Below are 26,605 nucleotides of genomic sequence, written 5' to 3'. Positions count from 1 at the left end.
TGTGTGTTTATGCAAAAAGGAAGTAGCAACCACAGAAGATGACTGGAAGTTCTAAGCCACTTATTTTCAAAAATGCCTGGCTTTAGGGGGAAAGTGTTCTCAGAATCAAAACATTCTTGGGGAGATGATTTGGAGAGCCACTGCAACCCTCCGAATGTGTCTGATTCTGAGGTAAACACCATCACCTTCAAAGCCATGCATTGGAGATATAGGCTGCTTAGACCTGACAGCTTTCTCTTTCCAATGATGATAACTCCCTTTTCTTCTTTTCCTCTCTATCACTTAAGCCACAGCTCACAAGTATTTCATCTCTAATTTTCTTAAAATGAGTTCCTGAAAGTGTATTAATGGCTTTTAGTACGGCTGTGGTTGCTACCTGCTGGTGGAGAGATGTTTTTACAAAATGTGATTAAGGGAAACATAGAGTGCTTGTTAGAACTACAGGGCAGGTGGAAATAAAGAATAAGTGACAGCCACAGCATTGTGGGAGGGTGAGTTTAACATTTCAAACAACTTGGATAGGTCCGCTACATTAAAAATGCTGCTGCTGGATGGCAAGTCAGTCAGTGGGAAAACAACTGTTCTGGATTTGATCTTGGATGAGGATGCCAAGTTAGTTTATATTGCAAAGACCTAGTTGGATAGTGCTGAAGGATGGATGGGTAGCCTCTCATTTTTGTTCATCAGGAGTCTATGTGCAGCAGCAAGGCTCTGTTATTATGCTGTTTTTCTCATCAAATGCCACAGTTTGCTGAGTCTGAGCCTGAAGGGATTCTATTGATGTACCACACGCCCCAGTGCTCTCTCTCTTCCTCAATTAGCTGAGCCGATTTAGGGATTGTGCTGGAATCCTCTCAACATGTGGTGCTGGGGCGGGGGGGGGTTTCAACATCCATGCTGAGATTCCCTTGTAAGGAGTGGTTCAAGACTTCATGTGATGTCTGGTTCCTCCCATGTTTCAGAAAAAATCTGGATCTAGTTTTCTGTGCTGGATGGGTGGATGATGATTTTGCTGTGAAAGAACTCTCTTCATAGAGAGATAAAGAGATCATTGACAGGGTTAGACTTACTGGAGCTGAAAGCCCATACAAGGGTGGAAGGCTGATCAAGTTGATCTGTCCCAGGAGTTTGATAGATTTGGATGGTTGGTTCATAGATGCTAAGGAGGCCACATTTATCTAGACCCTTTTCACTCTGGCTTTTGGTCTGGTTATGGGATACAGATAACCTTAGTAGACAACCTACACCTGGAACTGGATGGGAGGGCCACTTGCTTTGGCTGAACCTGTCAGCAGCTTAAGTATCTGTCAGTACCATCAACCATGATATTCTTCCAGACTTCCTTTTGGGAATGATATGGGCACTGTTTTGCAGAGGTCTTGGTTTTTCTTGTAGGGAGAAGTTCAGAAGGTGGTGCTGAGGAATTGTTGTTTGATGTCCTAGTTGTTAATGTGTCACATCCCTCTGAGCTCTATCTTGTCTTTTAAGCTATTTATAAAAAATAGCATTGTATTACAACAGCTTTTAATTTTTGCTTTTCCAGAGGTACAGACTTGGGGTACGGCTGTACTACAGAGTGATGGAGTCCATCTTAAAGTCGGTATGTCTTCGTGATATTCAGTTCTTACAAATTAAGTTTTTAAAAATATGGTGAAGTCTACATTTACTTGCATCTGTTCTAGGAAGAAAAACGCCTATCAGTTCATAATTTCAGGTATGTTTGCCAAACATACTTTAACCCCTATAATTTGTTAAATCTTCAAACACATTATTGAGATTTATTTTCTTACAGCAAACTTCTGAATAACAACATCTTTAATACATCTCTTTTGGCTTGTGCACTGGAGGTTGTCCTGGATACATATGGCAGTAAGTATAAATTAAAATATCTCTATATATTATTAATGTTTGTTCTTGGATCTTAATGCAACAGCATTAATTTCTTTTCAGTAGAAGTTTGAGTGTTTTGAGGATAGGAACTCTGTTAAGCTAGCTGCAAAATGTTCAAATGATTTCTCATTCCAGCAAGGAGTTGTAGGACTTTAACTTATTCAGAACAAGTGCAGTTTCTGCCCCAAAATCAACTAGATTTCATCCCTTTAGCTCCTGCTTCTCTATTGCTGAGTTTAAACTTTTATGAAGCTTGAACCTTTCCCTTAGTCTTCCCCCCCTTCTTCCTGTTTTCTAATCTCCTAAAAAACCCTCCACAGCTTCCCTGTCACTTCTCTATCTTCCTCTTCCTCCCACAATATTTATCATAGCTAGACTTCAGAGACTCTTATTTCTATTGGGAGCTTGCCAGAAGTGGAAGGAGAGGGGAGCCGTCCTTTTTATCGGTCCTGGACAATACAGATTTTGCAGCAGACACCAAACAGAGAGTGGATTTGTAGGGATAAACACTGCATGTTTATCCCTGCATCAGTATGTCCAACACAGTGGCCAGCAGTGGGGAAACACTAGCTAAGAGGCCTAGAATTTCAGTGTTCAAACTGTTCTAGACCTTTTCCTCATCTAGCTGCTCCTGGAGGGGAAGGAGGGCATAGCTCAATAATCTAGTTGGCTGTTCAAGCAGAAAATCTCACTATATGCTTCACAAAAACTGCCAACATTTTGGTACTCAGCACTCTTAAAACATCTTTCTGGCTTTAACTTTAGGCCTCAAAGGAAGCAGTTAAGAAGGCCCTACCACAATCTTTCCTGGGCATCCCCTTTCTAAATAATTTCATTATTAGGGAAAACAGGAATAAACCAGCAACTTTTAAAGCAATCAAGCAGTCAGGTGTGGGAAAGCATAATGGGTGCTAACAGAAAGATTAGATTAATGCTTTAGGCTTAACAAACCTTTGAGTATGACCTTCAAAAGGAAATGCACATGATAGGGGGTGGGAAGCAGCAGTATTCACAGCCATCAAGTTACAGGGTCCTTTCCATATGCCCTTAGTTCTGTGACCAATCAGAAGTTCATTTAAAGATCATTTGACCTTTCAAAGTTCTTATAGCCTCTCTGTAACTGTGGTTATAACACAATATAATAAAATATTTGTACCCCAAAGTAATGCAGGGTGTGCTAACACTATGGATCAGTGTTGGCTATGGGAAAGAGGTCTGAGGACCTGTCTAATGTGAAGATGAGATACCTCTTTGAACTCATTTGTGACTGAGTTAATTGCAGAAACCTGACACTTCAGAGTACTCATGTGAAAACCCTTGCCCAAGCCCTTCTAGAAGAGCGTTAGGGTCAAATATACCAACCCTGAGTGTGTCGTGTACCTCTATTTCTAGAAAAAGCCCCCAGGTTGATTCATTGACTATTGGTACAGATCATTTGGAGGCATGTGAAAACCCTAAGGAGGCCCTTAGACATAGAACCTGCTTACCTATTAACCTGGAGCAGTCAGTTTCCATGTGTCAAGCTTGAATGTGGAAATCTGAACCATCCTTTGCTAGAGGCTATAGACTAGACAAATTTACTTTTACTTGGGCATCCTGCCCGCTCTAATGTTGCTCTGTAGTAAGATGATCATGTGGGAAGAGAAGTCTCTGGGTCTGTCTCTCTTTGATCCTGTTATTAGTCCTGCTGGGTAGTTGATAATTTGTTCTAATAATATTTTCTGTCTTCTGGCTGTTTAATGATTCTAGTTCTGCATAGGTTTTGCTCAGGACACGTCTTATTGATTAAAAACACCTGTCTGTAGAGTGAGCAGGAGGCAGAAGGATGCTCTGTCACAAACAATGACTATATTAAATACAAATGACCCTGTCCATTTAAGAAAAGAATCTATACAGGATTTAATGTTACTTCATTGTGAAAGTTATTTGTTGTATTCTTTTTAGCATCCACAAATACTTCACAAAGTGATTGTGTAAATACAGAAACCAACTTGTCTTTCCCTTGGATCATCAACATATTTGACTTAAAAGCCTTTGACTTATACAAAGTTATTGAGAGCTTCATTAAGGCAGAGCCAAGCCTGACAAGATACATGATAAAACACCTAGAATGCTGTGAACACCACATTATGGAATCCCTTGCATGGCAATCAGTAAGTTGTCTTTTTAAACACATCATCTTTGCTGGGCATCCCCTTTACAAGTCATTTCAGGACTAGACAAGATGACTTCCCAGAGGATGTTCTCCATTGCCGCTCCAAAAATCTGGAATGACCTGCCAGATGAGATCTGCCATCTAACATCTTTGGAGGCCTTTAAGAAGGCAGTAAAAACGGATCTCTTCCGGCAGGCGTTCCCAAACTGATCTCCTCAGAATTTTCACTCTCTTGTTTAGCTGTACCTACTGGACCTTGATTTCAATCTATTTTAATAACCATTTTATTGGGAATTGTTTTTAATGGTATTTTAGGGTGGGAGGGAGATTGGGAAACTAGAATCTAATACAGTGGTGCCTCGGGTTACGAAATTAATTCGTTCCGCTGTCAATTTCGTAACCCGAAAGGCTTTCGCAAGCCGAATCCCCATAGGCGCTAATGGGGAAAAGCCGCGATTCCGTGTGAAATCGCGCCGAAAAGCACCAAAAGTTTTTTCGTAACCCGAAAAAACTTTCTTAACCCGGAAAATTTTTTTTAAATTATTTTTTTTCGTATCCTGAAAATTTCGTAACCTGGGTATTTCGTATCCCGAGGTACCACTGTATATCCTGTTATGCTTTTATCTACTGATATTCATGTTTGAGTTTATTGTTTTTGTTTGTTGTTACCTGCCTTGATCCAATACAGGGAGAGGAGGGATACAAATAAATAAATATTATTTTTATTGTTATTATTATATATTTTGTTAGGGACAGGTGGAATGGACTGTTTATGCTGGTACTAAATGTATAAAATGTATTTAAGCATTATCACATGAACATGCTTTAGGCCAATTTATGTGTTGCCTTTTGTGTTTCTTTTGTGGCTTGGTCACATGGTACAGTGTGCAATGGGAACTATATTGGCCAGGAAAATAAGACCGTTTCCCAGACCAGCTCCATTACTTGCTGGGAGCAAATACTTTTTCTGTCAAAGAACAAAGCATAGACCTGAACCATGTATGTCCTTGATTCAAGTGTTCATTTGCAACATCGAATGAATGTGTTCAGAAGTAATCACAGCAGCGATGTTATGGCCCAAACAGATGAAACCCAGGAAATATCATTTTTATTTAATGTAAATATGAACACTTATGTGCTGCATGTCAGGTAGAAACAACATCTTAAAGAAGTTATTATTATTCTGTTTATTTATATCCTGCCTTCCTCCCAGTACAGGCGGTTAACAAATCTAAAACAGTCCATGTTAAACAGTATAAAAAATTAAAAATACAAAGTTTAAAAAAAATCAATTCAAACAATTACAAACATTACATGATTAAAATTTAAAACTCTTTAAAACAAAAACAAAACAGCACCCATGTCAATATGAGAAGGCATAAAAATGGTTTTATCTGCTGTTAAAAAGAAAGCAAAGTTGGAGCCATCCTGGCCTCCCGAGAAAGAGAGTTCCAGAGCTTGGGAGCAGCCACTGAGAAGGCCCTCTCTCTTGTTCCCACCAAAAGCCTCTGAAAAGGCTGTGGGACAGAGAGAAGGGCCTCTTTCCATGATCTCAATACTCTGTGGGGCTTGTAGAGGGAGATACAGTTCTTCAAATAGCCTGAACCCAAGCTGTATAGGTAGGGATGCCATATCCCGCCTGTAGGCGGGGCAATCCCGCTTTGGGTGGTGCCGTACCGGTCCTGGTCCGGTTTGGCGCCAAGACCGGGACGGCACCACCCGCGGCCACCTCCGCCCCCGCGTGTGCTGCGGGGTCCTCCAAGGCCTTGCTGAGGCCTGGGAGCGCTCTCCGCGGTTGGAGCTCCGGCCGCGGAGATGCTCCCTCCCAGGCCCCAAATGAGGCCTTGGAGGCGGCTCTGCGATCGCAGGGTCTTCCAAGGCCTCGCTGAGGCCTGGGAACGCTCTCTGCGGTCGGAGCTCCGGCCGCGGAGACGCTCCCTCCCAGGCCACAGCGAGGCCTTGGAGGTGGCTCCACGATCGCGGGGTCCTCCAAGGCCTCCGCGAGGCCGGGGAGGAGGAGGAGGCCGCTTGGCACCGCGGCAATCACTGCGATGCCAAGCGGCCCCTGTGCCCCTTCCCGGCCTGGGAGCAGGCCTAGGTTTCCTCCCAAGCTGGGAGGAGGAGGAGGCCGCTTGGCACCGCGGCAATTGCCGCGATGCCAAGTGGCCCCTGCGCCCCTTCCCGGCCTGGGAGCAGGCCTAGGTTTCCTCCCAAGCTGGGAGGAGGAGGACAAGGTTTTAAAATGTAGGACCTTTTTTTTTAATTTCCTGGCTAGGAAAAAAATAATAATAAAAGTCCTACATTTTCAAACCTTGTCCTACATTTGTCCCGGTTTGGCGGTCCTCAGGTATGGCAACCCTACGTATAGGGCTTTATAGGTCAAAACCAGCACTTTGAATTGTGCCCAGAAACAGACTGGCAGCCAATGGAGCTGTTGCAACAAGGGAGTTGTATGCTCCCTGTGGCCAGCTCCAGTATAACAACTTGGCTGCAACCCTTTAGACCAGCTGATGTTTCTGCCACTTTTCAAAGGCAGCTCCACACAGAGCGCATTACAGTAATCCAGACAAGATGTAACCAAGGCATGTACCACCATGGCCTGATCTGACTTCTCCAGGAACAGGTGCAACTGGCGCACAAGTTTTAGTTGTGCAAAGGTACTCCTGGTCCTTGCTGGTACCTGGGCTTCCAGGCTCAGTGCTGAATCCAGAAGTACCCCCAAAGTACGAACCTGAGTTTTCAGGGGGAGTGTAACCCTATTTAACACAGGCTGACTCCCTATTTTTGGATCTGTCTTTCGACTGATCAGGAGCACCTCTGTCTTATCTGGATTAAGTTTCAGTTTGTTTGCCCTCATCCAGTCCATTACAGTGGCCAGACCCTGGTTTAAGAGAGAAACAGCTTACTTGGAATTAGGTGGAAAGGAGTGATCGAACTGGGTATCATCAGCATACAGGTGACACCTTACTCCAAAACTCAGGTGACCTTTCTCAACGGTTTCATGTAGATCTTAAAAAGCATAGAAGACAGGACTAAGCCCTGAGGGACCCCACAGGCCAGTGGCCAAGGAGTCGAACAGGTATCCCTCAGCACCACCTTCTAAGAATGCCCCTCCAAGAAAGAACAGAGCCACTGTAGAACAGTGCCTCCAGGCTCCATCCCAGAAAGGCAACTCAGAAGGATACCATGGTCAATGGTATCAAAAGCCACTGAAAGGTCCAGCAAAACCAACAGGGACACACTCCCCCTGTCCAGTTCCCTGTGTAGGTCATCCACCAAGGTGACCAACGCTATTTCTGTCTCATAACCAGGCCAAAAACCATACTGAGATGGATCTAGATAATCCGTCTCATCCAGGAATGCCTGGATGAAGTTTAAACAAGTACTAGCCATTGTATGGGTTGTAGAACAAAATAAGGAAGGAGTTGATAATTTTGTATTTCTAATAGACTATGGATAGTAATACAGAAAACTGAATGCAGAAGTGGCAGTCTCCAGAAAAAAAGGGAAGACACTGAGCACTGAACTGCCTGGTCAGGTTTTCCCAAAATGATAAGAGTTGCTTATAAGATCTCCTTATACGGTATATACATTTGGGTATGTGGATTAATAAAAGTGTAAGTGTGTGTGTGTGTGTGTGTGTGTGTGTGAGAGAGAGAGAGAGAGAGAGAGAGAGAGAGAGAGAGAGATTAACAAAGAGGGTGAAATAAATATAAAAGGTTTTGGCTTCCACCTTTTTCAGTTGCTAAAGATAAAACTGAGCTGCATTCAAGGAGACAATTTAGAACCCTCTTGTTTTCAACATTCTTCAGTGTATGAAGGTAGCCAGCATGAGCGTTAGATGATGACTCTGGAGACCAAACCCTTCAAGTTATCTATGAGCCATTCAGTTACCTATTTTACGATTTCAATTGTGCAGATTACTACTAACCCTAAATCCTGAATATTCTGAATTGGGTCAGCTCCACAAAGAGGGGGAAAGTGAGATAAACCAGTGAGGTAGTTCAGGCTTAAAGTGGTTTTCCCAAAGCTAACCAGTGAGTGTCACTGATGAACATGGATTTGAGCTCATCTTTCTTGTCTTATTTCAGTCACCCCAGATTTAAAAAGCTATGGTTGAGAATCTTGATGTATTAGGGAAATGATATTTGTTTTAAGTTTTAAAAAGAATTCTGTTATGAAAATTCTACAAGGCTCATGACTACTTAATGTGTATTTAACTTTTTGCATTTGCTATAGTGAGCATATTTATTGAAGCCTCTTCATACTGTGGGGCATCAATTGAGCTTGCTGGTGTCATGGCTTGAAATATATGCAAAGTGTTGGATACTTCTGTTGGAATAGTGGGGCTTCATTTTTCAACAGTCTTGTCTGCAGAGTTAAGAGGGTAACTTCATTTGGTTTTTAACAAGGTATGACTGTTTCTAAATGTCAGATATGTATGCAGTCATGGATGTTAAAAGTCATTTTCGGGGAAGTAATATGACAGTAGAGAGTCAGAGAGCTGCATTTTTCTTGAGATGTTAAAACTGTTTTTATGATGGTGGTGGAAGGAGGTCGGATGCAGATAAAAGCCCACTCCTTGCTGGTCATGAGGCGTTTGGGACATAAAAGCCAGGCAAGGTTTTTGAGAAACATGATGAGAAACAAAGACAGATCTAGTCCATATCAGTCCTGTATTATTATTATTATTATTATTAAACTTTATTTCTATAGCGCTGTAAAAGGTTGCAGGCTCCTTTGTAGACAGAATACAGTGAGAAATCTTTGTACTGAAACATCTTGAGATAAATTTAGGTGCTGTAAAAGGTAACATGTCAATTATAGCAAATTTATTTTACTTTAGTTAGAAATGAAAAACTCAGAGTGACTCTAGTTCAGGATTCCCTGATGTGGATGAATTCCATATCTTCAAATCCAAAAGATATCTATTCAGATTTAGCCTGTGAACTTCAAAAGCTTGCATAATGTATTTTGCACCTTTTGGTTGTCATAGTAAGGTAGCATCATAATGTGTTTTTGGATTTTATTATATTTTGCTGCATGGCCAATTTATAAATTGTTTGATGGTGCTATCACTGAACTAATTGTAGCAGTTCTTAATGACCAGTAACTGATTTGTTCTAGAATTTCTGTTGAACTATTTGTGTTTATTGCTTCATCTTAGAAATTTTGTACCAAAGAGTTACTGTGCTCAAGGCAATATTTTTCTTTTGCAGACAACTCTAGCATAACGTTTTAAATGCAGTTGTTCAACATAATACTTGTGTTATGCAGATGAGCAGGTGATTGTGAATGTCTGTTTATATTCTCTATCCAAATAAATTGATTTTGAATTAAGACATTTCTAACTTCTTTGAGGAGCAAAATGGTTCTTTATAAACTACAGTAATCTAGCTATGCTTAAAGGGAAATACAACTTTGTAAAAAAGAGAAAACTAATCTGGATAATCTAATGGCATACTAGGAACAATGCAATCCCCTACATTTCTGTTCAGAAGTAGTATTCAATTCAACAGGATTTATTCCTAGGTAAAAAGTTAAAGGATGGATTGTAGCCAGAAAGATAAAGACTCTTAAGTAAATGAGTGGGAAAATTCCAAAAAAATCCAGAAAAAGATGTAGGACTCCATGTCCACCTCAGAGCCAAGGCTATATACACAGCTGGTACATTAATGGGTCACTCTGTAGCAAGTGAGTAACTTTTGGAGGGGAGGGGGTCATGTGAGTCTCCTGAGGGCCCCTGGAGATCTTTGACAGATAACCCCCCCCCCCCCCCAGTTTTTAAAAACTGTTCCAGATTACTTCCAAATATCCTCTAGGGGACATTTTTAATATTTAATATTAAATAATTAATATTTCCTAAAAAGCCAGTATAAATCCAAGATAAAAATATATTCATCCACTGTATGAATGCAAGCATCTCTGTTTGTAGTGGTTTGATATGAGAAGATCCAGTCCTCCCTTAAGCAGCACCATCACCACAATAAACCAGAATTTAAAGACACTGGTATGTTAGTCTGGAAAATCAGTATGCAAAGAGATCTGGTAGCTTCCTTGAGACTAACTGGAAAAGAGAAATTGGTAGCATGAGCTTTCATAGGCAAGAGTCTACTTTCTCAGATGCATGGAGTGAAGTGAAAGTCTAGGGACAGGATATCTCTGGACTTTGCACTGCATCCCACACTTCTGAGGAAGAAGATTCTAATCTATGAAAGCTCATGCTGTCAACTTCAGTTAGTCTCAAAAGTTGCTACAGGATCCCTTTGCACACAGTAAGGCTGTGAAGCTATTGTGCTTATAGCTTCAACTATTAATAGAACCCAAGGTGGCTAAGAAGCACAGTTTACACAATAAACACCACTAACACCATCATTGTAATAATACAGTTTAAAAGGCTACATACACAAGTTACAGACACCTTTTCTAAAAGCAGCTAAAAGAGTGGCAGCTAATCACAAGCCCAGGGGGAGTGAATTGTGCAGTCTGGAAGCAATTCAGAAGGACCTCTTCCCCATGCCCTTCATATGGGTCTCTGCAGATGATAGCATTCAGAAGCAGGCCTCTTCTGAAGCTCTTATTCAGATAGGCTCATAGCAAGATAAACAATCTCTTAAATCAATACTGTTCAAAATGGTGGAATGGACAGGTGCAGCTTCTGCAGAGTCTCCAGGAAAGAAAGAAACACCTGGTGGTAATACAGCACAAATATTGTGCTGATCTCTGAGGAAAATTGTTCTTCCCCATATCAGATAGCTTGAGAAACAGTGCCTTAGATAAGTAGGTCCAAGCCATTTATCGCTTTGAAGGTTAATATCAACATTTTAAATTGAGGCAAATAGCAGTTGCTTACTTTTAGAATCAGAGTAATATGATCTCAGTACCATGCACCAGTTAGTAGCCAGTCTGTTATGCCTTGTGTCAACTGAAGTTTCCAGACGCCCCCCAGGAGTTGAGCACATTGCAATAAGTAAGGCAAGTCAAGTTGCCTTGTAGCTGATGAATTAAAATAGTTGTGTGAATATACTCATTGCTACTATTTCCAGATATCTGGGAGTTAAGAAATAACATGGGATCATGGAGTAGTCTCATAATGTGAAACTAAGCTTTGAATATGAGAACCTCTTCTAGTACAAGGTGAATCTCAGTTGAGTCCAACTTCCATCATGGTGAGAAAGTTTTAAAATTTTTCATACATTAATACTCTAAGTCCTCCTAACTAGAAATGGAGTGAATTCTTCAAATACTGGTCATTATAATCCCAGTTCAAATGCATATATATGCTTTATTTCCTGAGAAGAGTTAAGTGTATGCTTAATGATCTGTCACTGAAGTACTGTTAGCAAGAGTTATTTGTGCTTATTTTTGGTGGATCATGCATATAAACACTATCCCTCACTCTTCATACATACATGTTAGTAGCCAGTTCTCCAGCCTTGCAAAGATTAACCGCTTTTGAATGAGAAATTACAATAGTATGATGAATATCAACAGTTTTGTTAAAACTGGCAGTCTTTCCAATGCTCTTAAATATTATATTTTGTTCTGAAAGTTTACTTCAATGTAAATATTTCTTCATTTAATAAAAGGTTTCAAGATATCAAATCATTTGAAACTTGTGTGGGTTGAAGTGTATGAAGTGCTCAAAGGTGAATGCTGTGTGGAAAAACAGTGCACCTGAAAGCATAAATGCTAAGCATTGAGGCTTAAAAGACCATGTCATTCGAAATTGATTCACCAAATATGCATATAACATTATCTTTCATTCAGAAAGGGAGTCATAACTCCCTTTATAAATAAGTTGATTAATCCCTTAAGGTTAAAAATAGTACTCTCTTTACCTTTACAGATACCCTGAATTATAAAAAGGAGACAAGTTCCCTTTCATGTGTTCATTATGCCCCACATGATGAAATCTGAATCTTTCAAAAGTCTGTATTCCAGAAAAAAATGTGTATCTACTTATAAACAGAGACATTTATTACTATAAAAATGTTTTTACTCATCCAATGTTTGGTGTATATAAGCATATCTTTATACAAAAAAAAATATGGCTTGAATGTTCAGTTTTTGTTCTCTAGTTCTTTCACTTTCATTTATATTGTAGATTCATTATCAGTTGTTGCTTGTAAAGTCTGGAGTCCATGTTGAATGAATTTATCAGAAGCTTGTGTTTCGGAGGATCTGTATTCATGTCTTCTTGTTGACCGGCCCTTCATTTTTATTGAATTTTGAATAGTGTCCGAAGTGAAATAGTAAACTATAGGGTCAAAACAACAGTTTGAAACGGCAATGCACAGTGTGATCGGATACATAGTCCTCACAGCAGTAACTACTGAACAATTAATCCATGTTTGTGTTCTCATAAGTGAATAAAGAATTAGGGTAATGTTGTATGGCACAAAACAGAAACAGAATATCAGCAAATGAACAAAAATCATTCGAAGAACCTTTCTTTTGCTTAATTTATTCCGACTGAGTGTAAATGGTTTATTCAAAGTCCTTAGAACCATTGTGGAGCAAGTCACATTTAATATAAGTGGAATGAAAAATCCTACAATTTCAATGAAGATAACAATCCTTGAAAGATAGGTTTTCCAGGTTGCTTCAGAAAAATTTTCAAAGCATGCATTGTGAGTTAGTCCTCCTGTGCTGACATGAGTGTTGGTGGATTGAAATAAGCTTGCTGGTATACTTCCTACTATCACAATTGTCCAGACTGCGATGCAGGTGATCTTTGCATTTCTTTTTGTCCGAATAGTCTTGGACCGAAACGGATGTACAATTGCTAAAAAGCGATCAATGCTTATGCTGGTCAAAAAGAAAATGCTTCCATACATGTTTATATAAAACAGTGTGACAGAAGTCTTGCAGAGTATATCTCCAAATGGCCAATCCTTTGTAGCAAAGTAGTAAACTCTGAAGGGTAATGTAAATACGAAAAGAAGGTCTGATATTGCTAAATTAAGCATGTAAGTTGTTGTTTCATTACGTACTTTTAGTGTGCAGGTGAAGATATATATAGCGACACAATTAGATATTAAGCCAAGGACAAATACCATACTAAACATATAACCATATAGAGTATACTTGAAGGAGTCTTCAGTAGAGCAGTTGGAGCTTAGCATTATGATAGCAATTTTATTTCCACAGTGAAGAGTTTTAAAAGTAAAGCTGTACCTTCTTTTGTTGTGTTGTGTTGTAGTCACAGCAAAACTTTCCGGTGCTTTGTAAATCCAATTTTTGGGTGCTTTCATTTGTGTCTGGCTTTACTTTAAACCGCTATTGCCAGATTATAAAATTTAGAGGAAGGCATTCTGTACTGTACTCATCCCAGAATTACTTTCTTCCAAGTATTGTAGCAGATCACATAGCCATTCCTCGTCAACAGTAAATATCTCATTGTACACAAAGGACGTTTAAAACTCCAGTCTAATTGCTCCACGTACTGAAGGAGGAATGTATCTTTCCTGTTGTTCCGTCGAAAGTACTGCATATCATTTCCAAAGTTGCGTGTGAGTAATAGAACTAAAGGTCCTTTACAAACAGACTTCCTTGTTTCCAACCTTCCTGGCTTTTCCCCCTGTTGTCTTGTCTTTGTGCTGTTAAATAAACGTTTAGCCCACAGCGTTGAACTCACAGCGTGAGAAGGGTGCAGAGGAATAAAATTCCAAAGCGTGTCTGTTCTTGCTGAATTTGAGCTTTCTTCATACATGCCAATTATCCTGTATGCATTTGCGTATTCAGAGAGAGAGAAAACACCCCACCTTTGCTTACTCAGCTTGTAAGCTGACATCACAGGAAAAGAGGGCTGGACTAAAGAATAGAAGGTTTCAACTTTCAGTTCATTTTAAAGAAAAAAAAGTGTGTTTCTCAGAAATCTATTTGAGAAGCATGAAAGAAATTGCCAGTTTAGAAAGCTAAAAGCACCTTCTGATATGTTGTTAAATAATATATTAGATCCATTTGAATTTTTTATATATATCTAGAAGAACAAATGACAAAAGAAAGCTTTTCCCAGGCATGATATAATGTTTTGTCACACAAAAAGATATTTGTACCACATTATCCTTCCCTGCAAAAGAGTTTCAACAGTTGGATTTTTGATGTTTTTGTTCAACCAGTTTACACTGCATATAAATCCTGTAAGCAACTTTTGTTTTGTCATTTAATTAGTCTGTTAACTTCAAAAGCATTTTTATATTTTAAAGCACAGCACAGATACATTTTAGAGATAGTGCTGAAAGTTTATAGTTCTGAGAAATGGGTTAAGGATATTTGAGAGGTTCCTGCCTTCTTGAATTCTAGCTAGCTAAGCATTATAAAAGCCTTGTTGCAACTAGGTAAAGGTATCAAAAACAATGTGGCTGGAAGGGATACTCAGGTGATTTCTTAATCTGTTGATCTACCTTGAAGTGCTATCAGAACTAACATTTTCAGTCCTCTTGAAACTAAATGACAGCAAGCAAAGCTCTTTGCAGCTCTTCTTACTGTAACATGTGACTGCTAAAAGCTGTGCTGGTGCATTTGGGATCGCTTGAATTAGTCAAGCTGTTTATATGGAACCACCCATAAAAATACTCATGTTGAGCCTTGCACGACAGTGGCAAGAAGCCTTTTTAATTCTTTCAGAAAGGTATGTTTTAGGCAAGAATCTATAAATTGGAACTGGAACTTTATTAGCCATGGCCTATTCTCAGCAGTGTTAAGGGTGAACGCCAATCCCATCACATTTTCAGTGATGCTTTGTCTAAACAGGGTTTCATGTACTTATTTCATAGAATCACAGAGTTGGAAGAGACCCTAAGGGCCACCCAGCCCAACCCCATTCTGCCATGCTTGAAATTTAAATCAAAGCATCCCTGACAGATGGCCATCCAGCCTCTGTTTAAAGGCCTCCAAGGAAGGAGACTCCACCACTCTCTGAGGGAGTGTGTTCTGCTGTCAAATGTTGAGGTGGAATCTCTTTTCCTGTAACTTGCATCCATTGCTCCAGGTCCTATTCTCTGGAGCAGCAGAAAACAAGCTTGCTCCTTCCTCAATATGACATCCCTTCAAATATTTTAAACAGGGCTATCGTATCACCTCTTAACCTTCTCTTCTCCAGGCTAAATATCCCCAGCTCCCTGAGTCATTTTTCATAGGACATGGTTTCCAGACCCTTCACCATTTTAGACTCCCTTCTTTGGATATGCTCCAGTTTCTCAATGTCCTTTTTGAATTGTGGTGCCCAGAACTGGACACAATATTCCAGGTGGGGCCTGACCGAAGCAGAATAGAGTGGCACTATTACTTCCCTTGATCTAGACACTATACTTTTATTGATGCAGCCTAAAATTGCATTGGCCTTTTTAGCTGCCACATCGCACTGTTGACTCATGTTCAACTTGTGGTCTACTTGGACTCCTAGATCTCTTTCACAGGTAGTCTCCATAACCCAGGTGTCCCCCATCCTATATCTGTGCATTTCATTTTTCTGCCCTAACTGCAGTACCTTACATTTCTCTGTGTTGAATTTCATTTTGTTATATTTATATCCTACATTACCTCCAGTAAACACAAAACAGCCCTGTGCACTTTATCCTCACCAAAAGTCCTGTGAAGAGGATCAGGGGAAGAGTTTTCTAATCCAAAGTCACTCAGTGTCAGAATCTGGCAGTCTGCCATAAAATGGATGTTGTGGTGGTATTAAATTGGTAGCTGAAGAATTATAACTGTTTGGGTGTTACAGAGATATATAAGTTTTAGAGTTATGTAATATGTGTAGTGGGGTTTGTTGGGAATGATGGGAGGTACAGTGTTATGTGAAAGAGCTACTGGTGCTTCAAAGGAGATGTACTGTATATATTTGTCTAGAAGTCTAAAAAATTATGCCCAAAAATTGACTCCAAAATCCCAGGTCGACTTATTTATGGGTCAGTATGATAATATGATAACAGCTCTTTCAGATTTCTTCACGTGGTGGAAGATAGTTTCTTTTTCTCTTAAAGCAGAAAGAATCCTGAGTGATTAATTGCTTTAAAATAAACAAATGCTGCAACAAACAATCTCTTAGTGCCTCTTTTGCTGTATGCACACATACACACACTGAAGGAAACTATAGGTTTTACCCTCGGCTTAGCCACGGGTCATGGCAAAATCTGTAATTTTGGCCCCAAAACCTGCCCTTGACTTATACATGAGGTCGACATTTAGTCAAGTATATACTGTAAGTGCCTGACTCAAAAATGCATAGATGTCTGTGAGAGGATTTTCTCAGCAATCTTATGGGAAAAGAAAAGGAGAAGCAGAAATGAAAGTGGATGAGGGGGACTGGACAAATAAGGATATTTTTTTTTGGGGGGGGGGTATGTTTTAGTTAGCAAATGAATGAAGAAAAGGCCCATGAAGCTCTAGGGCAGAGTATTGTTAACTTTATGCTTGTGGATGATGGTCTGATTGCATGCATCTAATTGTGATCTTCTCCAGCTACTGAAATAAAAAATTTACACTACTGTAATCTGTTTGATTACAGAACTGGTTTACTGAACTGTGTGGAGTGGGCAGCTTCTGACGCCCAGTGGATTTCATGGCTTAGTATAGACTTGATCAAGGCCGAGAAGCAATAATCTAGATGTAACCACAACTTTTAGGTGGCACTTTAGAGAAACTACTGGTGGCTTACTATGCCAACCTGAAGATCTCCTTACTCCTTCACAGCAACTGAGAATGAGAAAAGCCTCCCATTGAAAGTAATAGCGGTTTGTTGCCAATCCTAATATCTGTTCAGAAGGGGGATAGCTGGGGAAGGTGGGATGGACCCATCTCTCAGCCACTGCACCCCTTGCAGTACAGTTTGGCTTGGGGAAAAAGTATCCCCCTTTTTCCAGGGAGATGCTTGTTCAAAAGAAAGATGGATTCTATACAGTGTCAAAAATCTTTGTGTTTGTGGCGGGGGGGAGATGGGATAATATCAGAATGGGGCGTGAATGTGGCTTTGGCCCTGGCCATTGCTGGCATTAAGAAAGTTACCATAATGCAGGTCTTAAGCTGGAAAAGGGCTGTTGTTCCTGTCTTAAACTGAATGACAATTTTAATTTTATTTTCACACTTAATAACTGTTGCTTTAAAAAAATGCAGTGTAATCCTATCTATTATTAATAAGCCAGTTGTACTGCCAGTGAAGCGTACAAAATAAAGGATCCATAGAATTGGCAAGAGGTTTAGCATAGCTGCCGTATTTAGTTAATTTCTCCACCTCTTCTGCCTTCTAAAGCCTTTGTCCTGAGCAGGTTTCCAAAGAAAACAAGTTTGTAAATGTCTCTTCCATCTGTGTGGGCAAATGCAAGCCGTTGACTGTTGTTCTCTTGTTCCCCCGGCTTCTTACTCCTTCACCTACTGAGCAAGTCTTCGTTTCAGATAATTGAAGTTAATGCTTAACCTGCCTAAAGGAAATCCTCTTATCAGGCAAGTCTCAACAGCGATGGCAGGGAGGGGGCTGAAAGGGACTTTGCTCAAAGCCTAGTGTTCTCTGCATTTGCTTATAAAATGCTGGTCTTTGCAAAGACAGTTTGTTTCCTTTTCCTCACATTCATCAACTCTCAGGGAGCAAGTTGGGTGGACTAGCTTCTCCTATGATGCTGAGTGGGCTTGTCAATATTTATAGCCAAGTCTCTTAGAGCTGGACTGAACATTTCCATTTCCCCCCCCAAGCAATGTATGCAGGAAGGAGCAAGATGAAAACACCCCCAAAGCTGGGGTTCCTGAGGTTGGTTTTGTTTACTTTCAGTGAGATGGCAAGCACCTTGGAAGATTCTCATTTGGACATGAAATGTAATCATCAGTTGGATCGTCATACTTTTGATAATATTATATAGGATAAGTTGCTTTTCTTTTTGTTCTGGTTTTAGTTTTTACATTCAAAAGCCCCCACCCCATCTGAGCAGTTATTCAAACAAGGCTTTGTATTGTGAAAGTAACTTCCTGCAAGGAAATGTGTGCTTTGCTCTACTGTATCTTCTCTTTTCCCCAGTGATAGCAGGTTGTCTCCAGACATCCTGGTGTTCAGAAAGAGTGACATTGCTTCTTAGAATCTGACTCACACATAACAATAGTTCTTTCCTCTTCAAAAGGGAGAGGGAAACATAAGATCATAAAGTTGGAAGGAGCCCTGCAGGCTGTTGACTCAAACCACCGATTCAGTGCAGGAAGTCCAAAAGCATCCCCAGAAGGTAGCTGTCTAGCCTCTTTTTGAATATAGCAAAGAGAGAACTACCTATTTCTCCTCCAAAACCTTCTTTACAACATACATTCTCCATCACCATTAATAACATTGCCAGAAGTATGGCAAATGCCATTTATGGAAGGAAGAACATAGTTTTGGTTTAATTTTTGATTCTTAGCAAAGTCGTGTCACATTTGTCTTCATAATGTTACCAAAATCAGACCCTTTCTGACTGCTTCCTCTTCAAAGATGCCTTGTTCTTCATGCATTGGTCATTTTTCACCTTGGTTACTGTACTCTTCTTTTGACTGCTCTTCCATAATCTCATCTTAACTCTATAGTTTCCATTCAACAGTGTGCTGCTAAAATTCTTTTAGGCATGTTGTTTTGATCATGTTATCCCCTTTTGATATCTCTTCATTGGTTGTCGTTTTGGGATTCAGTACAAGTGTCTAATTTTTAAAGCACTACATGATCTAGTTCCCCCTACCATTCATACTAAATTTCTTTTTACCAGCCTCCTTGGGATCTTCGTCCTTTTTCATTTGCTGCTCCATGCTTTTAGGCTCAGTCTGCACTGCAGAAATAATACAGTTTGACACCACTTTAACTGCTGTGGCTCAGTGCTATGGAATTCTGGGATTTGTAGTTTTGTGTCAAGTTGGGAAACTGTAAGAGTGGGTAGTGTCCTCTAAGGAAATGGTAATGGCCTTTTGAATTCCAATAATATTTGGTGAACCTCCTTTTCCCCCGCCTTAGGTGCTGAGGATGGAGTATGTGTCCTCTTCCCTGAGCTCTGTGATAGACTTTCCATCCAAGGCAGAAATCTGTATCAGGAAAACTTTTTCCATGCAATCAGTTTCCACATCGAGATACTGCCCATTCAGAATCTTTGGTGGGTTATAGACCGCCGAAAAGCGGCGGTCTGGCTCCGCCGCCGCTTGCAGCGTCTGGGAGATGCAGCCTTTAAACGGCGCGACTCCCGGATGCTGCAGAGAAGGAGCGCGGAAATCGCGCTCCTTCTCGGGCCCCGGAAGAGGCGCCGCAAGTGCCAAAGGGCGCACTCGCGGCGCCATTTCCGGTGCGCCACGTGCGGATGCAGAGCGGCCGTTACGTAAATATGGTGGCCCCCATGTGGAAGGGGCGCTGCCATATTGTACGTATTCCATACGTACTAGGGTTAGGGCGGTGTGGAAGCACCGCCCCTTCCTAACCCTAATACGTATGGAATACGTATTTTTTGGCGGTGTGTAACCCGCCAAAGTCTCCTTGTTTGTTTAAGACGTTTATGTCTTAATTTATGTAGGGAAATGTCCTGTTATGGTTTACAGAAAATAAAAATAAAGAGAGCCCCTTTCTTTAGGCTTGCCACTTAAGAAATCAGGGCACAAAATGATGGGTTTAGGGGAGGGAAAGAAAAGAAAAACCCAAAGTTCAGGTACCATAGTGTATAACTAAGTTATAAAATGCTGTAATTCAGGCTTGTTGTTGTTGTTAGCTACCTTCGAGTCAACCTCAACTCATGGCAACCTATGAATGAGCTGTCTCCAACCCCCCTATCCTCTACTGCTCTTCTCAGGGCCTGTAGGTTCAGACCTGTGGTTTCCCTGACTGAGTCTGTCCATCTGGCATGTGGCCTTCTTCTCTTTCTACTGCCCTCCACCTTCCCCAGCACCATTGTCTTTTCTAATGAGTTGTGCCTTCTGATGATGTGGCCAAATTTCGACAGCCTCAATTTAGTCATCTTGGCTTCTAGCTTGAATTGTTCTAGGACACAATCTTTTTGACCATCCATGGTATCCTCAGCACTCTTCTCTAGCACCACATCTATAATTAATTTTCTTCCTATCTGCTTTCTTCAGCTCTCACATCTATATATAGAGAAGGGGAATACAGTGGCTTGGATGATACTAACTTTAATGTTCAGCTTGTTCCATCTCACCTAAGAGGAACACTCACATTTTCTCTTTGTAGGAGGACAGTGGATTATTCAATCCACAATGCCTAGTATTGGCAAAGGAGGACGAAGAAATTAGCAGAACATTAAGATGATTCGACTGCTATATTTGTGCTCTGTGCTGTCTTTCTGGCATTGAAAATTAGCATTGAGTAAATTGTTAATCTAACCTCATAAAGCGTCTTTTACAGATTTATGTGAGCGGATATCATTAACAAATTGCTGAGTTTTAGCTGTAGCTTAATTTGGATTGACATGCATTGAGTTCCTCCAATTCTGGGGAATAAATACGAAACACTCTTATCACATGGATTTTCTCTATTAGTTTTTATTAAACTGCGTATTGGCATGGTGCTTCACTGGGTGGCCAAACTGTTCCTTGTGAGCTACTAAAAGCTTCAGTATTGTACAGCAGATTTGCATTCTGCCTGTAGTTATCAGCTGCAGCTGAAGTGAAAAGAAACTGGGATTGTGTTTGAGGAGATTAAGGTATGGTCTCAGCTTATCCCCTGAGCTAGGACATATGTAGGAATTTTGAATACGAAACAGTCACAAATGCATGATTCCAGGTTATGCATTCGTAACTGTCCCAAGAGGATTCTGGCCCTAGCTTTAAAGACCCATAAACTCAGTAACTACCGCATACAAGATCTGTACCTTCATGCTGGGTGGAACACATTTTAGTCAGAATTTAGCTATCCTCTAAATACATGTAGATCAGTTAGCTCGATTGTGGTCTGTTCCTGTTCCGGGTACTAATTTATGTTCAATTGTTTAAAACATAAATGGTGTTTCAATAAGTAATGTAATTCTTATTTTGCATTTTTCTGAAGGATTCACCATTATTTGAGCTTATAAAACAATCAAAGGAACGAGATGGGCAGGCTGATGAGCCTGAACCTACCAACTGTATTGCCCAGCCTCTCCAACATAATCACACAGCTGCTGACCTGTAAGTTATTATTATAAATAATGTTTATTTATATAGTGCCATAAATTTACATAGTACTTTACAGAGATTAATTAGTTAACTAGACATTTCCCTGTGCTTAGGCTTACAATCTAAAAAGACATGACACAAGAGGAGAAGGAAATGGCAGTGGGGGATGGGAATAAGTCCAGCGGTTCTTCTGTCCCTCTGAGGCCTTGATTATGGCAGATGGATTGGAGAGAGGGCTTTCCTTCTTACTCTGGGCTAGGCCCAACGGAGCTGGGCCTGCTTCCTCCCTCTGAAGCCGGATGGTATCAGATGGACTGGAGGGAGGGCTCACCTTCTTACTGTTAAGTAAAGATGTGTGAAAATTCATGTCAACATCAGAAGATACTGAGAACATTGGTCTGCCTAGGACCTTATACCAGATGCTCTTCTTAGGTTCCAGAGGGAGACCAGTGTCAGTTTATTAAGGCATGAGGGAGAAAGGTCAAAATGTATTTGTTTGTGTGTATATGTGTGTGTGTATTACAGTACTGGTTTTTGAGCATTTAGTAAAAACAGTACAACATAAAATAAAAATTCTCAAAACGCCCTAAAAAAAGAAGTTGGTTTTTGGATGGTCATCCTATTGAACAGGTCAAGATCTTTAAATATTTGGGGATAGTTTTCCAAGCCTCAGGGAACAAAAATGCTCATTTAGAATATGTTACCCAAAATGCACAAAGAACTGCTACAGCAATTCAAACTTATTTCTTTACTAAGGGAGCTCAATTCATTCCTGCCTCAGTCAAGCTCTTTATGGCTAAAGCCTGAATCCAATTGCTATATGGGGCTCAATTAGGACCGTACAGTAATATGACCACTCTCGAAAGAGTACAAACAAAGTTTTTAAGGGGCATTTTTCAGGTTGCTAGCTGTGTTCCTAATGCTGTATTACGTAGGGAAGCAGGTGTTAGTAAAACCGAAGCTAGTCTCTGCATAAATATCCTTGTTTATTGGCTAAAGTTACACAACAATCCTGGTGGCCTGACTCAGTTGATTTTGGTGGATATAAGTCTTCATGGGAATCTGCTGTCCATAAGAAATTGACTCTTCTTGGACTGTCTAGTGATACCATTCTAAAATCAGAATTAGATCAAGCAAAATCAGTTATAAGGCAAAGGAACTTAAATATTGTAGGTCAGACAGAAACTGCTGCAATTTCTAATGATTTATTTCTAAACAACCAATTGTTGACTAATCATCCAGCTTCTTACTTATATCATTTTACAGTACCCAAATTCAGGAGAGCTTTGTCTTTAGCTCGATTTAATGCTATCCCAACAGCAGTGCTGGAAGGGAAATATAGGAAAATTCCTCATGAGCTCCAACTATGTCCCTGTGAAACTGGTGCTATTAAAACCACAGCCCATGTTCTTTTGTATTGTCATTTTTATAAGGATATTCGTCACCAGCTGATTACCCCTCTTCTAACCAATTTTACTGGCCATACTGACATGTTTTAGTTATGCTATTTGTTGGACAGCCAGAACCAAACTGTCATACTGAAGGTAGCAAAGTTTTGTTACGTTATGTGTAAAACACATGAACAGATAGATGGTTGGTAATATCTGGTGTCAGATGGAAGAGATCATCTCTGATTTTGTATCAACAATTGTATTTTACTTATTATTTTATCCATTATACTTATTTTACCTATTTAGTCCACTTATTCTAATCTCATTGTTTTACTCTATTTATTTTATTTTATACTGGTCAATGACCGAAATAAAGATTGATTGATTGATAAAACAAAAATAATCCACAATCTCTGGGAAGGGGTAAATCCAAACCAATGTATGGCAAATGAGATCTTAACTTGGTGCTCTGATGTAGCCAGTATTGGCATTAGCCAGCCTTCCCAGAGGTGTGGGGACATATTCCATTAATCGGTGGTATAGCCGAGAAGACCTTCTCTTGTATATCAGTTTAACAGTCACTCCCAGTGGTAGAACACAGAAGAATGTCCCTTCTCTATTCAAAGTGGCACAAAAAAATTATTTCTTTTAATGGTATATTTATTTTATTGCAAAAAATACAATTCTAAAAATAATGTACAGGATAAAACAAAACTGAAACAGTAATATAATGGCCAGAATTCTGTTGGGGAGTTACAAATGTGTAAGCACTATAATTACATTACTACGCAGTGACTCCTATCTCAATCCCCCTAATCCCCAAGTACTGGGAAGCAGCTTCTGCGATTGATTCCTGCCAATCAGGAAACATCTTAGTTACTGTCCCATTCCTCCTGTGAGCAATCTCTGATGCAGCAGGCAGAAGCAGGCCCCCTGTCTCAATTCTTCCTTGTGCTGCAGATTGCTCACATGAGGATTGATGGACTGTCAGCCAGATGCTTCCCAGTCAGCAGGGGAACAGACCCCCATTGATTGCAGCAGATGCTGCCTAGTAAGTAGAGATGGGGGGACTTTCATGTATCCCCTGAATTAGAGGTTATGCAGGGAATGTGAATATGAAACAGTCATTAGTGCATATAAAACAGTCAGGATGCTCCCATGGTGTGGAGGTGTAAATTCCTCAGAAGTGTTTTGTGCCTTTTAAAAAATCTCAGCTGTGTTACTAGCAATGTGGTTGTACTTCATACAGGCAGAGAAGGCACAATAGAGATGAATATCAGTGTCCAGTCCAGTCCAGTGTCCCTCCATTTCTTGAACAACCTGCTTTTCATTCCACATCCGAGATAAAAATGGAACTCTGCTCCCAGGGAACTTACGTGCATCTTGTAACTGGACAGTGATTCATATGAAAGAATTTTCTTTCAAAGAAATGGGCTTCCCCTCCTGCCTGAGATTTTCAAATGATTGATTGATTTGGAATTTTTATACTTCTCCCTTCAACTGCAAAGGTTCCCAGAACAGCTTACAATTAGTTTCTTTGACAGTTGCCACAGGCTCACAATTTAAAGACATGACACATAAGAAAAAGGGGACAGTGGGATGGGAATTAAGTTCAGCATTCCTGACTATGCTGAAGAGACCAAGTAATGACAGCTGGAACGGAGTATCCAGCAATGGAGCTGTGCCTAACTGCACATCTCTCCCTCAGAGGCCAGAGTAATGGTGGTTAGATATGGTGGTAGGGCTCTCACAAGATACTGCAGCGCAAACCTAATACAACTGTGCCTGCCTACTCTAGCCTCTCCCACAGAAGGTAGAGCAATGACATGTGGAATAGAAGGAGGGACTGTCACCAACAACTGTGGCCCAGGCACAATGGATCTCTGTTGAATTAACATTCTGTCAGTTTTCCAATAAACGCAGCTTATGATAGTTTCTGGACACAGTTTCTTATGAAGCTTTCAGTAGTTTGCAGCTTCTCTTCAAGGGACCTGAAAAGAGGTAACATAAACTTTTATGTGAGATTCTAATAATAAATAATAAATAAAGGACCTAGAAACTGTTGTACATTCACTGGTAACTTCAGGACTTGTTTTCTGTAATGCGCTCTACATGGGGCTACCCTTGTGCCTAGTCCGGAAACTTCAACTAGTGCAAAATATGGCAGCCAGGCTGGTCGCCAGAAAAACTAGGAGTGACCGAATAACACTTGTCCTAAAATCTCTTCACTGGCTGCCTATTAGTTTCCGGGCACAGTACAAGGCGTTGGTTATAAACTTTAAAACCCTACATGGCTTGGGTTCAACCTATTTGAGGGATCGCCTGCTCCCACATAATCCGCCCCACACCCTCAGGTCCTCTGGCAGGAATCTATTGCAGCCTTTAAAAACCAAACTAACTGTTACCCCCCAGAGGGCCTTCTCTGCAATTGCTCCCAAATTATGGAACAGCCTGCCAGATGAGATCCGTCAAATTGTCAGCTTAGACAGCTTTAAAAAAGCTGTCAAGATGGATCTCTTCCAGCAGGCCTTTCCTGAATAAAGTGCCCGGCCACAGAATGACTGCCCCCCACATCATGTATCAGCCCACCACTCTGTCCTCATCATACTGTATATATTTTCTTTCTTTTTTATTCTGTTTTAATAGATATTTTAATTGTAACATGTTTAATCCTGTTTTAAGGGGGGAATTGGGACAAAATGTTGTAAATGTGGATATTTTAATATGTTGTGATCCGCTTTGATTGTCTCGTCACAGAAAAGCAGGATAAAAATTAAAGTTTTATTTATTATTATTATTTGAAATTCTATGAACCCCATGGGTTTTATATATAAAAAAATTGTTCCCAAACAATTTGCTAGTGCTTGCTGCTTCTGCTTATAGCTTTCAGAATTTAGGACTGTGCCAACCAATTGGATTTATATGCTTTCCATTAAAACAAGGAAAATTTTCTCTTTTCACCTCCTCTTAAATAGGAAGTTTTTGTAGTGTGCCTTCATGTTGTTTGTGAGTTATGGCAACTGCAAGGCAAACTATCATGAGGTTTTCTTAGCAAAATTTGTTTAGAGAGGGCTTGTCTTTGCCTTCCTTTGAAGCTGAGAGAATGTGATTTGTCCAGCGAGTTTCATTGGTTGAGTGGGGATTTGAATCTGGGTGTCTAGAGTCTTCAGTCATAGTCCATTCCTCAAACCACTATACCACACTGGCTCTAAGTAGGAGGTCATATTAAGTAATACTGTTCTTCTGAAATATTATTTCATTTGGACAGCCAAGAGAGTTTACAGCAAACACAAACTAAAACAACTTATAGTTGGTCCTCTGTATCCACAGATTCTGCACCCATGGATTCAACCATCCATGACTTGAAAGTATTTGGAAAAAAAAATCCAAAAAACAAACCTCAATTTTGCAATTTTATATAAGAGCCACAATGTTGCTGCCTCATTGTATATAATGGGACTTGAGCATCCACTGATTTTGGTATCCATGGGGGAGGATGTTCTGAAATCAAACCCCAGCGGATACCAAGGGCCCACTGTACAATAAAAACATTAACGTATTAAAACGTTAAGCAGTTAAGGTGCAGCAGCTTAATCCTGTGTACATATGGTATCATACATCGAGACACCAACGTAAAGATCTCTGTACCGTCCTCAGGATGGTGAGCATCTTGGAGGGGGAGTCTTGGACGGGATTGAACACGGAGAGGAACCAGGATTGAAGAGGTCTGAATCGCAGTCTTGCCCATGACGTGACAAAGGTGGTGGAAGCTAGATGTCCCATCGCGACCTGGACCAAGCGAGCCTGCACGCGCCTTCGGTGGATGCAAGGATGCAGTGCAATGCGTAAGGCCTGGAACCTTGTTCTCGGGAGGTAAGCCTTCAGCGCTACCGAGTCCAGAGTGGTCCCGATAAAGTCCATGCGCTTGGCCGGGGTAAGGTTCGACTTTTTGAAGTTGACCTGAAGTCCCAGGGCCTGAAGGAGGGATAAAGCAAAGTGGACGTCTTGAAGAAGAATGTCCTCGGATGGTGCTGTGAAGAGCCAGTCGTCCAGATATGGGAAGACTGTT

The 26,605-nt window shown here is 40.5% G+C and overlaps 2 protein-coding genes across 4 annotated transcripts in view; one reads left to right on the top strand and one right to left on the bottom strand.

Moving 5' to 3' along the window:
* The window catches only part of LOC149313391 (retinoblastoma-associated protein-like), an 89,576-nt gene that overhangs the window by 41,177 nt on the left and 21,794 nt on the right, over positions 1 to 26,605 (top strand). For all 3 annotated transcript variants that reach the window (XM_089519033.1, XM_089519031.1, XM_089519030.1), the window contains 5 exons: positions 1,544 to 1,600; positions 1,683 to 1,714; positions 1,793 to 1,869; positions 3,835 to 4,043; positions 21,039 to 21,157. In XM_089519033.1, coding sequence (XP_089375159.1) covers positions 1,544 to 1,600; positions 1,683 to 1,714; positions 1,793 to 1,869; positions 3,835 to 4,043; positions 21,039 to 21,157 — 494 coding nt within the window. The remainder of the gene's footprint in view (positions 1 to 1,543; positions 1,601 to 1,682; positions 1,715 to 1,792; positions 1,870 to 3,834; positions 4,044 to 21,038; positions 21,158 to 26,605) is intronic.
* LOC149313392 (lysophosphatidic acid receptor 6-like) lies at positions 12,040 to 13,755 on the bottom strand. Its single transcript, XM_089523191.1, has one exon. The coding sequence runs from the start codon at positions 13,300 to 13,302 to the stop codon at positions 12,142 to 12,144; it is 1,161 nt and encodes a 386-aa protein (XP_089379317.1). The 5' UTR covers positions 13,303 to 13,755; the 3' UTR covers positions 12,040 to 12,141.

This window comes from Sceloporus occidentalis, unplaced genomic scaffold, assembly GCF_023333645.1.
Source record: "Sceloporus occidentalis isolate IW3139 unplaced genomic scaffold, rSceOcc1.0.p SCAF_4, whole genome shotgun sequence".
NCBI classification, from domain to species: Eukaryota; Metazoa; Chordata; class Lepidosauria; order Squamata; family Phrynosomatidae; genus Sceloporus; species Sceloporus occidentalis.
The sequence above is the reverse complement of the archived record's forward strand: the minus strand, read 5'-3'. Positions and strand labels throughout refer to the sequence as shown.

Excerpts from the sequence above, each read along its gene's own strand:
- LOC149313392 (XM_089523191.1), bottom strand. The coding sequence starts at position 13,302 with ATGAAAGCACCCAAAAATTGGATTTACAAAGCACCGGAAAGTTTTGCT.